At 42.1% G+C, this 17,804-nt stretch overlaps 1 protein-coding gene across 19 annotated transcripts in view; it reads left to right on the top strand.

Moving 5' to 3' along the window:
• HYCC2 (hyccin PI4KA lipid kinase complex subunit 2) overlaps positions 1-17,804 on the top strand; it is a 98,123-nt gene that overhangs the window by 71,077 nt on the left and 9,242 nt on the right. For 18 of the 19 annotated variants that reach the window (XM_073306364.1, XM_073306362.1, XM_073306355.1 and 15 more), the window contains 4 exons: positions 928-1,044; positions 1,688-1,775; positions 13,050-13,209; positions 14,646-14,813. In XM_073306364.1, coding sequence (XP_073162465.1) covers positions 928-1,044; positions 1,688-1,775; positions 13,050-13,209; positions 14,646-14,813 — 533 coding nt within the window. The remainder of the gene's footprint in view (positions 1-927; positions 1,045-1,687; positions 1,776-13,049; positions 13,210-14,645; positions 14,814-17,804) is intronic. The other variant, XM_073306368.1, reaches the window with a different exon arrangement.

The raw sequence follows: 17,804 nt of genomic DNA, 5'->3' as shown, positions 1-17,804 counted from the left end.
GCTTGAGTTAGGTGTTTATACAGCCTTTTCCCAGCTCTGTCCAGAACCTTTATAGAAATTTCCAGACTCAATATTTTGTAAAACTCACTGTAAAAGTTGAGCATTGAAACGTCTGATGCAAGAAAGAGCTAAGATGTTTATCATCAACCCCTAGGCTCCATTGTCTCTCCTGCTCTTAAGGGCTAAGGCTTGTTACATTAGCTCTTTGCCTAAGAAATTCTTGTTGTGAGTATAAAGAGTAAATACTTATGCATTAAATACATTAGAATGGTTGTGTGCAGCTTCCATGTTGTCTGATATTCAGATCTCAAAGCTCTAAATAAAAGTGGTGATTATATTTATTGAATATATATGATGTGCTTCAGTGCTGAACTGAATGTGGGGAAGGCAAAGCCCCTGCTCCAAGGAGTTGGCAATATAAAAAGATGCCATTTGAAAGAATAGTTCTTTTCATAAAGAAAGCAACTTTGTTTGCCCCAATTTATTTTTTGAAATGAAACACTCACCTATTAATATTCTGTTACGGTATGTTACAGAGGAGATAAGCTCTCCATTCTGTAGCCTTAAACTAAACATTCTATCTGAGGCACATTCACTGTTGTTCTCACATCTTCTGGCTAGCTTCTGAGAAAGTTCTGTCTCCCACACTCATAACTACCTGGTTGGTGATTTCACCCAAGCTAATGTGAATAAGGGTGTATGAAGATAGACTACTGGAATTGTGGCCAATGTTTCTAGGCTCTGCCGTGAAGATACTTGCTTAAAAGCATCAAGAGCTGACATGTGACTTTGCAGCAAGAAACAGAACAGTTAATGTTTGGAAGAATAATCAGAGCTTATCACCTGAGTGTCTCGCATTTGATGGATGTAAAGCATGTTTCCTTAAAGTGTTCATGAGATCAAAATTTTGATTCTGTGTTTTGCCAGGCTTTGTGTGAGTGGATTTCCACGACAGCATGAGAAACGCTGGAAAGAATTCTGTAACAGAGTGGTACTAGATCCTGACTTCATGGTGCAGCTGCTCACTGGTGTCTATTATGCCATGTAAGTAGGTAGAGTTTGGAAGAGGAGGAGCTGGATGGCTTCTAGTGAATTAAAATACCCTCTTTTCTCTCTGTCTTTATGCATGAAAACAAGAATTAAGCCACCACTTCATTTGAGGATCAACTGCTTTATCTCCTTATTTTTCCTTGACTTGCTATCTTGGCCAGCTGACATTTTGGGAATGCCTTTATCAGCATTCAGTCACCAGCACTGGGTGCTGAAGTGTGGTGCTCCTTGTTTCCTCGTCTCTGCAAGGGATGTCACTTCCACAGTATCCCTTCTCTTCACCAGTGTAATGTTTGCAAGCTTCAAGGTAGCTGATAAACCTGGGTCCCCTGGAATGGCAGTGTGACATGGAGCCACTGGGTTAGCCTAAACACACGAATCCGAAACAATTATACCAAGTAATGTAACTTTCAAATGTTGCCCCTCCACCCCTCTTTACTGTGACTCTTTCCATGATAACATCCTTCTGTCTGGGAGATGGGAGGGAACAATTAGTTGTAATATCAATTAGAATAACTTAAGCGCTCCATCTATTCCTTTATGCTGTGTTAGCATATATCCTTTGTAGATACAAAGGAGAAGGGTTTGGGTTCAAAAAGTACTGAATGATAAATGTCTTGTTTGTTTTGTTTTGTAGATATAATGGACAGTGGGGTCTTGGCCAGGAGGTATTGGATGACATAATTTACAGAGCACAGCTTGAACTTTACTCTCAGCCACTGCTGGTAAGGAAGAGGCCACTGAAATCCATTTATTTGATTAAAAAGCATATGAATGTGCTGATAAAATGGATTGCTCTTAAAAGGTTCAGTTAGCAGTTACAACCATTTACTACATTCCAACCAGAATTTTATTTGTAATCTGATGCTTGGTATTTTAACACAGCTACTATTCACATCACGCTCTTTTGCTTAAGTGTTAAGCTCTGGTACTTAGCGCTTATAATAACTCCTTGGTGCTAGGAAACAGGATTTCCTAATATAATGTTCTAGTTTAAAATACATACACTCTTGTAGCAAGAGCTACACAAAGATAACTAGGATATGTCTATACTGCGATTAAAAACCCCCTGGCACTGAGTCTCAGACCCTGGGACAGCTGACGCAGATTTGCAGGGCTCAGGTTGCAGGGCTGTAAAGTTGCAGTGCAGACATTCTGGCTTGGGCTGGAGCCCAGCCCTGAACATCTACATTGCAATTTTATAGCTCTGCACCCTGAGCTCCATGAGCCCAAGTCAGCTGACCTGGCCCTGCTGAGGCTGTGCCACATGTCATTTATTGCAGGGTAGACATATCCAAAGGGGTCAAATTAAGTAGTTATCTGATATCACATGACATTGGTGGTGAACAAATGGGTATTCTGCTCACCTGTGGTTAATCGGGGTTTAGAATTTGTTCAACTGACTCCACCCACAGCATTCTTGGTGGTAGGAGCAGAAATGGAATAGTGCTGAACTTTCTTGGACAAACTTTATCAACAGTGCTATCTGCAGTCTTAAACGCACTGATTGTCACCCAGTCTTAATCCATTCCATTGCATTCTGCAGCCAGCCCTCCAGAGAAGACTCTTTTCTCTAAGAATATAGCGTTTTAAAAAAATTTCTACTGCAGTTGCTGGCCTGACCCTAAAAGAGAAATAAAAAAGGAGACAGAGAAAGAAGAGGAACAGAGAGACAGACAAAGGTGGATATGATTGAGGGGAAGAAGAGAGACAAATAGAGAGGAGGAATTAAATATTTTTTCTTTCTGGTGGAGGTTGGGGGGAGATTTGAGGTAAGGAGACAAAATCAGCAGAAGGTAGAAACAGGATTGTCTTTGGCACCTTGCACTGCATTTGGATCAGGAATTAATGTGGGCAGTAGGCTTTGGTGGTGGTCCTCTGGACTAACACACAGTAAATCAATTTGTCAGAGGAGTAGCCGTGTTAGTCTGGATCTGTAAAAGCGGCAAAGAGTCCTGTGGCACCTTATACCAATACGTCTGTTAGTCTATAAGGTGCCACAGGACTCTTTGCTGTTAATCAGTTTGATTACTCTAAATATTATTTTTCCCCATAACTTAGAGTAGTGGCCTGTTTGCAGAGAAGAACTGAATGGGATCTTTTTTCTCTTGGCCAATCCCAAGGTAAATTCTGCACTTCTCCAATAAGTGTGATAAAACTGTTCTCGTGATGAATTAATATTGGCTAGGACACTTAGTTTTGTGCTTTCTGAGTGAAGCACTCTGAATACATCTTATCCAGTGAATGATTAGAACAGCAATTTCCTTTAGGAAATGACTCATTGCACTATTAGATTGGAAGTTTAAATTAAATATTGAACCTGAGGAAGTGGGCACCTATCAGAACATGCTACAGTACAAAAGCATGTATGTGGATCTGTATTTGAATTCAGTTGAGATGGTGTAACAGCTTTTAGTCTTGATTAAAACTGAACAATCATCTTAAAAAAAAATCTTCTGAGTGATTGTAAATCCTTCTAGGTTATCTTTATTTTTACAATGTTAACAAAAGCGTTTCCTTCCTCTTCTCCTCTCGAACAAGCTGTTTGGTAGTTTCTGTTGACTGTTAGTGATTGTTATAGTCTTGTCTCTTACCCGCTCCCTGCTCTTTACTACTTCCTTTCTTTTCTTCTCTGGTCATTTGCTTGTCCTCCTCAGCCTGCCTTTTTGCAAATATCAAAGGACACTTCAGGAAGCCCTGTCTTTTTCTAAGCATGTTTTACAAAAATTGTAGTTAAGTTCTAGGACAGATGGATTGCATGTCTCTTGTCTTGCTCCATATTAAGGCAGTTGACCCCTCTGGTTCTTTAACAAACAGTTCTCTTTCATCCAGTTAAATTTTCCAGAAGTCGCATGCAATCTAGCAGCAATATAAAACCATGTTTAAAATAACATTTAAAGCAATTGCTGTCACTCAGTGAAGTACTTCATTTAGTCTCCTGCATGATTTTCAATCCCACTCCCCTCTGGCATATGTAAAGACAACAGCAAATTATCTGAAGTCCATGCAGGAGAGCTTTGAGTGAAAGTTAATTTTTTTTAGACATTTGTACCAGGTCACTGGCATAGTTGGGGAAATGTCATTGGTCTACATTAAAAAGAGCAACATCACAGCCCACTGTATTTGGTGTTTCTTCTCAGAAAACTCCATGTAGTGGATCAGTGCTCCTGTACAAAAAAGGTTATGTCCCTTTGTGTTCCTCTAAACAGAAAAAATGACCGAAATAGCAGCATCAGTAAGCTACAAAACAATTGAAGGGTAAAAGACTGACTGTAAACAAACGCCTGCAGTGTTGCCCAGGGGCTGTACCTGAGGTGGAAAAGTAAGTGCAAGAAATATAACTTAGTCCAGGAAGAAAAGCTAAGTGGCTGCAACCAAATGCCCTGTGCCAGTCTCACAGCAAAGAAAATGTTGGGGGAGGGGCTTCCACAGTGGGAAGTTAAGCAAAAAGATGCTATATTCCTGCCCAGCTACTGTGGACTAAAGAGTGCCTCTCTATCATTCCATCAAGCACCTATCCTATATCAGTTCAGGTCCTCTGCACAATGCTTCAAAAGGAACTTACAATCTTTAGTGCAAAACCAGATATCCAGGCTTCCCCAGTAAGCATACACCCTCAGGCAAAGTGTGTTGGGCAAAATGGTTGATTGTAAGCAAGAGACAAGCATCACTATGCCCGCTGACCTGTTAATTTGTTTAAGAGCCGCATCCCATACTGTCACTGCTTGGTTCCCCAGCTTCTTTTATTTGACTAACTTTGGCTGAGCATATATTCCTCATGGGAAAGGCTGGATGTTTCTGGCTTGTGGCCTGTTCTGCTTTGTCACTGATAGTTGCAGGCTCTGTTTGCAGAGACAGAATGCTGCTTCCGCCAGGAAGTATCTTCGGGCCTTTCCAGTTGGCCTTAATGGGCCTGGTTTGTGATGATAAGGCAGTAAGACAGGATAGTATCATAGAAATGTGGGGCTGGAAGGGATCTCGAGGGGTCATCATGCATCCAGGCCCCTTTGCTGAGGCAGAAACAAGTAAACCTAAACTATATCTGACAGGCGTTTGGTCTAACCTGTTCTTAAAGGTTTCAGAGTAACAGCCGTGTTAGTCTGTATTCGCAAAAAGAAAAGGAGGACTTGTGGCACCTTGGAGACTAACCAATTTATTTGAGCATAAGCTTTCGTGAGCTATAGATGAAGTGAGTTGTAGCTCACGAAAGCTTATGCTCAAATAAATTGGTTAGTCTCTAAGGTGCCACAAGTCCTCCTTTTCTTTCTGTTCTTAAAGCTCAATCCTGGGGATTCCACAGTCTTCCTTGGAAGCCTATTTCAGTGCTTAAAGTTAGGCAATGCATCTTTTTTGCATCCCTTTTCTCCCAGGAGGGGCTGGGGCTGATGCAAGTGGATTTTTTAGCGAGTTTTTCCTGCTGGACCAGATCTATTTTTCTTGCATGATTTCTCCTCTCTTCCTTTTCCCCTGAGCAGCACAACCTGGGTTGAAAGTGCTTGTCAGTCAGTCTTCCACACTTAATGGTTCATATTTTTCTGGTGCTGCTGTTGCACTGAGATTTTTCATTAGCTCTGATTAAGCACAGTCCCTGTTCTGAGGTACTGACAACGTAAACAGGCAGAGATGAGGGAAGGGGAACAACAATGTACATGTTATATCCATGTCAGGTTGATTTGCTATAAGTAGCTCAGCAGGAGTTTTTAAGAGGGAATATGGGCAGGGTGCAGATGAACAGAGCTGTCCCTGGCATAGGGCGAATCAGGGAGACCGTTCCGGGCCCCGCGGTTTGGGGGGCCCTGTGGGCTGGTGTGATTGGCCGCCACAGTTGGTCCCAGAAGACATAGGTGTGGGAACTAGGAGTGCAGGGGGGTGCTGCAGCACTCCTGGGCTCCTGGCCCCGTGCACCACTGAGTGGGGCTGATTTGTTCAGGGCCCCGCACCCCCCTAGGGACAGCCCTGAAGACGAAGGCAGGGAAATTATACTATGCGTCAGGGAATGCATGGAAGGGGATTGCAAGAGACGCTCACAAACCAAGTGGATGAAGTTGGGAGCAATAGCAGAACAAAAAGGGTGTGGGGGTGAGACGAAACAAAGCTTGACAAGGCAGGATAAGCAGGGAAGGGCAGAGTTATGTACAACTTTGAAGGTGTGAAGGATCTTAAAATTTATGTTCTGTCAGATGGGAAGCCAATGGAGGGATTTGAAAAGGCATGTTACATGATCAAAACAACAGGCAAAGAAGATCAGGTTTGTATGGACTGAAGTGGGCCAGGGTGTGTGTTTGGAGGCCAGAGGAGATTGTTGCAGTAATCAAGACCGAATGTAATGAGAGAGTTGGCTCTGTGGATGGAGAGAATTTTGGAGATGCTGAAAAGGAAGAAGCAGCAGGATTTGGAAATGGCCTGTATGTGTGAGGCAAGGAAGGGGAAGGAGTCAAAAATAACCCCAAGGTTACATGCCTGGATGATGAGAGGATGGCAGCATGGCCAACTGTAATAAAAAAGGGAAAGAGGAGAAGCTTGTAAACTTTACAACAGTATTACTCTGCTTGTTCTTGAGAACATCCATATACATTGTGTAAAATTCTCCTTTATTTTCACTTGGGAGGTTTCCAAGATAAACTATTACACTTTTCCAAAGGGCAGATGACTACCCTACTGACTTATTTTTCCTCAGACCTTTTGTGGGCCCTGTAGAGAATTTTATGCTGTGCCAATAAACTGGGAGGAGAGACTACCCTCTACCAGAATTTCCCCAATCACGGGGAACAATGGGATTACAGTTTAAAATTGTTAATACAGTAACTCCTCGCTTAATGTTGTAATTACGTTCCTGAAAAATGCGACTTTAAGCGAAACTATGTTAAGCGAATCCAGTTTCCCCATAAGAATTAATGTAAATGGGGGGCTTAGGTTCCAGGGAAATTTTTTTCACCAGACAAAAGACTACACACACACACACACACACACACACACACACTATAAGTTTTAAACAAACAATTTAATACTGATATGCAGCAATGATGATTGTGAGGTTAGTTAGATTATAATGATTGTGAAGCTTGGTTGAGGTGGTGGAGTTAGAGGGTGGGATATTTCCCAGGGGATGCCTTACTGCTAAATGATGAACTAGCAATTGGCTGAGCCCTCAAGGGTTAACTTGTTGTTAATGTAGCCTCACACTCTACAAGGCAGCGGGAATGGAGAGAGGGGAGACAGCATGGCAGACAGAGACACACACCCTGTGTGTGTGAGATGTGCATTGCTCTTTTAAGTAGCTGACCCCACTCTAAGTACATTGCCTTTTTAAGTTAATCAGCAAGCTGAGATGGCAGCTGCTGCCAGAAAATTCCCTCTGTCCTGAGCTCTGTCGCGTGTCCCCACTGCTCTATGGAAGATGGGGTAAGCGGGGTTCACGGTAGATGGGGACACCCTGACATTAGGCCCCTGCACAGCGAGCAGGAGGCTCCAGGGAGCAGCTCCAAAGCAGAGGGCAGGAGCAGCACTTGGAGGGGGGGAGGGACAGCTGAACTGCTGGCAATTGATAGCCTGCTGGGCGGGTGCTGCACAGGGAACTTAGGGGAGTGGGGAGCTAATAGGGGGGCTGCCGGTCCCCCCTGGTTCCAAGGCGCGCACCCCCCCTCCAGCTCCAACGGGCTGCTCTTCCTGCAAGCAGTGGACAAAGCAGGCGGCTGCCAAATGACATTATAAGGGAGCATTGTACAACTTTAAACGAGCATGTTCCCTAATTGATGAGCAACGTAACAACGTTAACCGGGACGACTTTAAGTGAGGAGTTACTGTATTGTTAAACAAGACGGGTAGTTCAGATATCACAGCTACTACTTACCCTCCCTTTCTTGGGCAGAACTCTTCCCAAAGGAATATTTATTCATAACTATGTACAAAATATTTGATACAACCACAGAAATTTAGACAAAGGATTTCTCACAGTTTAAACAATGCATTTTCCTGTGTTTGTCTTCAGTATAGAGCAAAAATAGAGTATGGACTAAAATAACATGTTAACAGAAAAGTAGATGTGACACTTTCTTGGGGTGCTCAGGACTGCAAGTCACCTTATTAACCCTTTGCTTCTGATGAGAGGGAGTCTTTCTTGTGGTAGCGAGGTGTCAGCTCTCAGATGCCACTAGTCTTTCAACCATTCAGGCAATCACCCTAGGGCTCTACCAGCCCCTCCTTTGCCTTACAATTTAACAACTGTTGGACTCCAGCCCCTGAGCCACTCCAAAAGCATCCCCCTCCAGAATCCAGCCCCTGTCACTGGACACTCACAGCAATTATCAGGTTCCCTGCTCCCAAAGGAATAGTATACACGCACCAGCCTGTTTGATTCAAATGACTATCCGCTCCAAGATAACACAGCACTATAATCTACTTATTGTGAAAACAAGTACAGTAGAACCTCAGTTACAAACACCAGAGTTACTAACTGAACAGTCAACCACACACCTAATTTGGAACCAGAAGAGTACAAGGTAGCAGAGTTAGGATGGGGGGAAACAAACACTGTATAGTACTGTGTTAAATGTAAACTACTAAAAAAAAAAGACAATTTTTAAAAAATATTTGACAAGGTAACTGTTTCTGTGCTTGTTTCATTTAAATTAAGATGGTTAAAAGCAGCACTTTTCTTCTGCATAGTAAAGTTTCAAAGCTGTATTACATCAATGTTTGTTTGTGAACTTTTGAAAGAACAACCATAATGTTTTGTTCAGAGTTATGAACAACCTCCATTCCCAAGGTGATCATAATTCTGAGCTTCTACAGTATAAGTTTAATAACAGAGGTAAAGATTTTAAGAGATAGTGAGAAAAGGCAATAAGAATAACACGTTACAAACAAAACAAAAATATAACACACTTCTGGTAGACTTAGACTGAACTATAACAAGCTAACCCTGTCTAAAGCAATTTCTCATCTAAGAACTTCCTTACATCATTTCAGCCAACATTGTTTGAGAGCTTGTTTTCATGGGCATAAGCGCACTGCCTGGTCACCCCCTCAAGTGCAGAATAAAAGAGTGGTCCCTCTGCTTCCTTCTTATACCGCACACTCCATTGTCTTTGCACCCCAGAGACAAGACAACCCCCTGTGGGTACCAGTCTCCAGCATCTTCCCATCTGCCTGTTTTGCAGTATGCAGATTTGGCTTTCAATGCTCAATTTCCATTTGACAGACGCATCTTATCTCCTGTCTGGAAGAAATCTGTTTGTCAGCTGTGCCAGTTAGACTTTAGATACTACAGTTTCTAAACAAAACTTTTAAAATGTCAGTACAGTACATACATTTCACAACAATACAATGACCAGCTTTCATTTAAAAAAAAAAAGAGGAGTCCTTGTGGCACCTTAGAGACTAACAAATTGATTTGGGCATAAGCTTTCGTGGGCTAGAACCCAATTCATCAGATGCATGGAATGGAAAATACAGGAGCAGGTATAAATACATAAAAAGATGTGAATTGCCTTACCAAGTGTGAGGTTAGTCTAACGAGATGATTCAATTGACAGCAGGATACCAAGGGGGGAAAAAAAAAACTTTTGAAGTGGTAATGAGAGTGGCCTGTTTCAGAGAGTTGACAAGAAGGTGTGAGTAATGGTAGGGGGAAATTAAGTTTAGGTTTTGTAATGACCCAACCACTCCCAGCCTTTATTCAGGCCTACTCTGATGGTGTCCAGTTTGCAAATTAATTCCAGTTCTGCAGTTTCACGTTGGAGTCTGTTTTTGAAGTTTTTTTGTTGAAGAATTGCCACTTTTAGGTCTGTTGAGTGACCAGGGAGATTGAAGTGTTCTCCTACTGGGTTTTGGATGTTATGATTCCTGATGTCAGATTTGTGTCCATTTAATCTTTTGAGTAGAGACTGTCCGGTTTGGCCAATGTACATTGCAGAGCACATGATGGCATATATCACATTGATAGATGTGCAGGTGAATGAGCCCCTGATGGTGTGGCTGATGTGGTTAGGTCCTATGATGGTGTCCCTTGAATAGATACGTGGACAGAGTTGGCACCAGGGTTTGTTGCAGGGTTTGGTTCCTGGGTTGGTGTGTTTGTTGTGTGGTGTGTAGTTGCTGGTGAGTATTTGCTTCAGGTTGGGGGGCTCTGTAAGCGAGGACTGGCCTGTCTCCCAAGGTCTGTGAGAGTGATGGGTCGTCCTTCAGGATAGGTTGTAGATCCTTGGTGATGTGCTGGAGAGGTTTTAGTTGGGGGCTGAAGGTGACGGCTAGTGGCATTCTGTTACTTTCTTTGTTGGGCCTGTCTTGTAGTAGGTGACTTCTGGCTCTGTCAGTTTGTTTCTTCACTTCACCAGGTAGGTATTGTAGTTTTAAGAATGCTTGATAGAGATCCTGTAGGTGTTTGCCTTTGTCTGAGGGATTGGAACAAATATGGTTGTATCTTAGAGCTTGGCTGTAGACAATGGATTGTGTGATGTGGTCTGGATGAAAGCTGGAGGCGTGTAGGTAAGTATAGTGGTCAGTAGGTTTCTGGTATAGGGTGGTGTTTATGTGACTATGACTTATTAGGACTGTAGTGTCTAGGAAGTGGACCTCTTGTGTGGACTGGTCCAGGCTGAGGTTGATGGTGGGGTGGAAATTGTTGAAATCTTGGTGGAATTCCTTAAGGGCGTCCTTTCCATGGGTCCACATGATGAGGATGTCATCAATGTAGCGCAAGTAGAGTAGGGGCATTAGGGACGAGAGCTGAGGAAGTGTTGTTCTAAGTCAGCCATAAAAATGTTGGCATACTGAGGGGCCATGTGGGTACCCACAGCAGTCCCGCTGACTTGAAGGTATAAATTGTCTCCAAATCTGAAATAGTTGTGGGTGAGGACAAAGTTCAGCCACTAGGTTAGCCATGATGGTATCGGGGATGCTATTCCTGATGGCTTGTAGTCCATCTTTGGAATGTTGGTGTAGAGGGCTTCTACATCCATAGTGGCTAGGATGGTGTTTTCTGGAAGATCACCAAAGGATTGTTGTTTCCTCAGGAAGTCAGTGGTGTCTCGAAGATAGCTGGGAGTGCTGGTAGCGTAGGGCATTTCATTTGACACTTTACAAGACACGATTTATGGATAAATACTATGAAAGCAGTGTGTTAGGTATAGTGAGTTTGTCAGGCCTAGTAGGAGTTGCTGACAGTCATGGACCCTTTGCCAGTTGGAAGCAATGAGCCTCTATGTCACAGTAGAACCTCTTGTTAAAGGTGTGTACTAAGGCTATGTCTACACTACCGTGGTAAGTCAGCCTACGCTACGCAACTCCAGCTACGTAAATAACGTAGCTGGAGTCAACGTACCTTAGGTCAAGTTACCGTGGGGTCTATGCTACGGGGGATAGATGGGAGAAAATCTCCTGTCGACTTACCTTACTCTTCTTGTTGGAGGTAGAGTACAGGGGTCGACTGGAGAGCAATCTGCTATCGATTTGGCGGGTCTTTACTAGATCCGCTAAATCGACTGCTGGTGGATTGATCTCAGAGTGTCCATCCAGCTGTAGTGTAGACCTGCCCTTAGTTAATCTGGATTTCAGTTGAATTGACATTGGATTATCCATCTCCGGGTTTTGTTCTGTCAATTTTAAAATATATTTCATGGATGTTTGCGTATCTTTGCCATGAGCAACCAAATAAATTACTTGATTTTAAAAGGGCCATGTCTTGCAGTTCTGTTATACATCCTAATACAAACTTCAGTCTTTAAAATACTTCTGTCTCTGCAGTCTCGACTTTTGATAAATCACTGACGACTTTAAATGATCCAAGAAAAAAACAGTTGGGTGACTACATAGCATTGTTCTTCGTAATGCCTGTTAACTACATTACAGAAAAAAGCTTGTCCTACTTACAATAGCAATTGTTGTTGCTGTATAGGATGGGACTGAGTGAGATTAAAGGCAGAAAAATAACTAGGGAAACGATACCTTGTTACTCAACTTATCACTCCCCTTTGAATACTATCAGCTTACTTTATTAGAGGAAGTTTTAATAAATGTTGAGATCCTTGAATTAAGATATGTAAGTGAAAAGTATTCATTTTATTATTGTGTTACTATTGCAGAGTCAACACAGCCACAGATGATGAGCTGGATTCTATTTTTCTCATCTATTAAAAAAAGTTGTGAACCAAATTCTGAAATGTTGACTGCAAGTTTATTACACTGGTGATGGTGCACATGCTGCAAAAAACCCAACTTGACTTTTCTAGCCTAGTTTGACTATTAGAAGAGCCATCTTTTTATTTGTAAACTGGGAGGTTTCATCTGGACGTTACTGAAAGACAATACATGTGGAAGCCCATAATGCCATTTTTACAGCTGCTTTTATGTTTACAATAGTATTTTAAGTCTCAAAGCTGGAAGAGATCAGTTGCTCTCTCTCTTAGAGCTGCAAAGTAGAGCTCCAGCTTTATCATCAGTTCTAGTACCTATCTTTGATTGTAGAGAACAATTTATTGTGGAGCTTGTCATGCTGCAGTTCTCTAAAATTTTGTAGAAAACTGACAAAAAGGGGTAGTTGAAGATCGAGAGCTAATCATGTGACCTTTGACGGTAACACTACTTTTATTTATGTAGCCACTGATTGCACTTGTGCTGTTTGCATTGACATGGATTGTGACCTCATTCTTGAAGGATAGTACTACTGGGTTTCATTTGAAGTCTGACTCTGTTAGAACACTCTCTCTTTCTGCAGTGAATCTGCAGCAAAACAAATAAATCATTTAATGAAATGAGAATGGGGAAGCTCAAACCTTCCTAGGGAGAAGGAAGTCCTCTGTAGTCCAGGTATGTCAGCTTTGCAATGAGCCTGTCAGTGGTCATGAAACGTGAAGTCCTGAGGTCACTGCCATGTCTGTGTGGTAGCCTGATATACTGTTGCCAAATCTTTGTCTCCCCATCCAGTCTGACGAAGAAATCTGGCACTGCTCTTAATATAGTTGAGGGTGGTGAATTTGCACAGGATTTTACTATTACCGTAGGTTGCGAATGCCATGAAGAACTCGTTGCCCTTTGATGCCCCTGATGTGTCGCAAGAAGGCCAGAAGGTGCTGAAGGTGGAGGTTACTCCTACAGTGCCCAGGATCTCTCGGACTGCCATTACGACAGCTTCCATCCGCCGCCATCGGTGGAGGAGAGAAGGTGAGTAGTCCCACAGTGCCGCTAATAACATACTGCACTGTGTTCATCTCCATCGTTACCAATTAGTTTCTGAATCTGAATGTTGGCAGAATAGTTTCATTTAATTGTTTTTAAAACAGCAATATTTTGTAACAATATATATAGTGCTTTACAACTTTTCAGAGCACTGCATAGCCATGAACTCTTTAAACCTTACAGCACTCCTGTGAGGTAGGTAAGTAAATGTTACCTCCTTTTACGGATGGAGAAGCTTGAGCGGTTAGGTAATTTTCCATGTCGCGTAGCATGGAGTATCAATGGCCAATGTGCGATTAGTTCTTGGCTCCCAGTCCCACACTCAGTCCATTAGACCATGTTGCCTCCCATCTGTAATTAGTGCAAGAAGTACTATTGGCCTGACTTTTTCAGTGGTGCTGAGCAACCACCGATCCCACTTAAGTCTGTGGGAGATTGAATTGTGCACCTCTAAATCAGACCATTTGTTCTTAGAGAAAAATCCCTAAACTACTTTTGGGTAATTTATCTCATTCCCCTTCAGTCCCCTGTTTTTCTTGATGGATACGTATATTGCTAAGAATAGTATTTAACTCTGCAAGGAAGAAAAATAGATGTGGTGGTGGTTTTTTCTTGACATGGTCAGGTGCACCTTCAGTATAAGTGTGGCAAAAAGCTTGCTTAGAAATCACTGTCATATTTAAAAGCTTTGTGTTCCTGCATGTATAAAAACATCCATTGAAAAAGCTGCATAAATGGCTGAAAGTAAAAAGTGGGAACTTAAAATATCGCAGAGGGAAAACTTGATCCCTGGTTTCAAACCCCTGTCCCTTCTTTTACAGTTTATTTTTATGTATCAAGAACCAGAGTGCTTCATGATCTGTCAAGTCAGGTTGCCCAAGTCTGGAAGAAAACGTTACCATTTTGCAGATTTTAAGTCATGTTTGTCCTTACCACTGATATTGTTTCGTTCATTTGCCAGTCTCTCACATATACAATATAGTTGATCTTCCTTTTTCTGTGGGTGTGCACACAAATGTGCATGTGTGTATATAAGTAAGGCTATGTCTACACTGCATACAGTGTGGACTATAAGGGTGTGAATTGCGGAGTGCACCAAAATGGTGTGCTCTAAATGTCCTTTGTGGATGCTGCTGGCATGAACTAAAAGGTACAAAGTTCGCATTTAACATACTCCTCTTTCAAAAGCTTAGGTACCTTTTAGTTTGCTCCAGCAATGTTCACATGGAGCAATTAGAACATACCATTTCCGTGCACTCTGCAATTTGCACCCCCCTATAACCCACAGTACAGTGCAGTGTAGATCAGCTCTAAGTGCTTTTGTTTTTCCATGTCCACATACATCTTCTCTTTTCCCTGCCTGGATTGGAATGCCTAGAAAGGAACAGAAAAGCACTAAAATTTTATGTGTTGAATCCCAGATGGCTTTGACTTCTCAAACGAGGCTGACTCAAGCATTCCTGGCTCCCCGATCCAACACGGCTCCACAGACCTAGGGATCAAACGTGAGCAAGAGGGGGAGGTGCTGGTGCGCAGGACCCCTGAGCATGGCTCACCGGAGCCCACCTTGGCAGCAGCCACAACAGAGGGTAGGACAGAGAGGAGGCAGAAGTCAGTGAGGCAGTTGCCGGAGGAAGATCCTGGCTCCCTATCCCCAAGCAGAACTTCTTTCCATTCTAGTGCGTGTTTCCACTACCCCACGGTGTATTAGCTTCTCTTTGCAATACACACATCCCCTATATACCTAGCACCAGGTCAGGTACTACCTTTTGTTATCATGTGGGCTGGCCTGGGGCTTGCATCTCTGTGTGGTGAAAGGCAGCTTGGCATGGCTAACGAAAAGGCAAGGGCAGCATCTAAGAGTGTTGAGATTGCTTGGAAATTTCCTATTACTGAGCATGTTTACTCTAATATTTGCGAGAAAAATACGGCACCAAATGAGCATGAGCCCAGTTCAGAAAACGTGATGAATCCGTTTTAGGGTATAAAAGAATCTTACTACAACTTTAGATTAACAAGATAGTATTGGAACAATGTTTCAAAATTCCAAAGTGAATTTCCTGTCACTGTTAAAGTTGGGTTTGCCTAAGATGTAGATTCCCAGTGTTCTGCTTTGAATAAATTCCCCACACTTCTATTCACTAAAGCTTCACCATCTTGTTGTTAGCCTGCGTGAGTGGACTGGCTATAAACAACTACACCAATCCCCTAAATGGAATCAAGTTGTCACGTTTCTAGCCACTTTAAAACAGTGACCGTTTTTCTTCATAAACAGGTTCTCTTGGTGTATGCTGTTGGATTTTGCAACAGCTGCCCTTGCAGCCACATGTAATATTCTGTGGGTTGTCTGATAGAGGTTCATTTTCCTTTAGTGAGTCTATTAACTTATCTGTACTCGGTAACAGGTATGCTTTCATGCAGTGAATTTGATTCATGACTTCTCTTGGTGGTGGTGTGCTTAATTCCCTGGGCTTTTAGCTGAAAATGTATTTGCGAGAGTCCTGATCTTCCTAATCTGTTTCTGTAATTTAAGTTTTCTTTTCTGTGTGAACATTCCTTTGGCATTTCCAACAGCTATAAAGGTCACAATTTCTCTGAAACAGTGAAAGTATTTGCAGACTGTTTCATATGTACTGCATACCCTTCGGGGTGTCCTTGTGGAATCAAAAATCTGAGATTCTTCTAGATTTGATGTATTGTTACCATGGAACCCACTGCAGTGAATCAGCCCGTCATGAATGAGGGTCACAACATCCCACTTCTTTAGAAAATAAGATGCTTACAAAAACATGATGCTGTTGAAGTTTTAAAATCTGCTCCCTGGTGCGTAGTGAGTTTGAGCATGCTCAGTAAACAAGAGCCCTACCCCATCCGTTCTCCATTTGTTCTGATTCGTCTTATTTCACTGTACTGACCGTTGCATGTGCATGTCCTGAAGGATATGGAGAAGTCCTCAGCTGTGCAGAGAACCTTCCTTAAAAATGGTTGCCCAGAATGTAGCCTTCCCTTTCTAACAGTTGAGTTATTTAAAAACATCCATATCATTTGACTTGTTCCTTTGGAGTCTGCATCACTTTGCATGGTTTTCCTGGATATGAAAGTGAAGAATATTTGAACAGATAACTTAACATAGAAAGCTGACAATTGCCTGTTTGCTCAAACTGTACAACTCTGCCACTCAGTAATATTCTGGGGTGGAAAGTGACCATAGAGCTAAAGCAGATTTGACTACTAATACTTACATGATGATTTTTGCATGTTCTGTACATGACCTTGTTAATTTATTGATGATGATAATTTTGCTGAAAACTTGAATTAGCAAATACCTTCAATTGAGGGACAATGTCCTACCTGACAACAGCGTGAAACGAGAAAGATCTTTCTTGGTGAACCCTAGTAATCCCTTTCATTCAATTCCATTTTCATTCAAGTTTGTTTATGCATCTAATTATGAGAAGGATAAACAGTATAAATATCCCTTTTAAACTAGTGTTTGGAACCAATACATGAAATGTTCTGCTGTTTTCCAAGAGGTGGCTTAGTGACGCCACAGAAAGGATGTGTTTTTAAAAGGGTTATGTGTGTTGATACTCTTCTCGTTGGTTGCAGCAGTAGGTATACATGGTCATTTGTGGCCAGTAGATAACAGTAGGGGGAAAGCTGACATGGAAAAAATCCCAAAATAAAGGTAATACTTCTGCAGGATCTACTTCATATTGACTTCTGTGTCACATAAAAAGTGCATTCTTTAGAGAAGCACTAATTCTATAGAAAATGTTGAGAAACTTGAAGACATAAGCTGTGTGGTTGACTTGTCATTTTCTCACAAGCTCCTTCCTTTCCAGGATTTTAGTCCAATTATGGGGCTGTTTAGGAGAAAGATGCTGTTTTGATTGTTACTGTTCTGTTGGGAAAGAAGAAACCTACCACTTTTTCTGGGTTCTCTGCCCCAAATAAGGGGTATAGGGAACTGAACTGCACTCTCCCTTGTTTCTGAGGGTAGTGTTTAGAGGAAAACTACCATGCAGTGGGATACCTGTATATATTTAAGGTGTATTTTACTGAGGTGAAAGACTTCACTCCAGTGAGAACTTTCCTGAGTATCTGGGATCTGACTAGAGGGAGATTTTCCTGCATGTTGTCTTGTCTGTTTTCTTCATTCTTCAGCATTGCTGTGCTGCCTGGGCCTCTGCATGGTTGCAGCATCCAAAAGCTTGCACCGAGCCTCTCATTCTCCTCTCTAAATTGAATGGATACTTTACAATTTTACCCTTCCAATTTCTTTCTGCTATCTCATGGTGTTTTTCTGAAGTAGGATAATCTGTTTAGCGTCCCTGATTATTTTCTCATGAACACTTTGGTGCTTCTTCACAGTGTTTGCATCAGTGTCCAAATAAAGCTTTCCCATATTGCTTAGGGGTGTCTCCCTGCAAGTTGCACATCATCTATTTGAATAAGGGAGGGTTGAGAGAGGAGGTGTTAGCTGCTGCCCTCGTTCCTAATCAATGCACTTTTATTCAGCTTTGCATGGTTGTATAAAAGAACATAAATGCTGGGTCTGATGGGAAAAGGTGCTTTTG

The sequence above is a fragment of the Lepidochelys kempii genome, chromosome 11 (genome assembly GCF_965140265.1).
Source record: "Lepidochelys kempii isolate rLepKem1 chromosome 11, rLepKem1.hap2, whole genome shotgun sequence".
NCBI lineage: Eukaryota > Metazoa > Chordata > Testudines > Cheloniidae > Lepidochelys > Lepidochelys kempii.
This window is presented reverse-complemented; position numbering and strand designations above follow the sequence as displayed.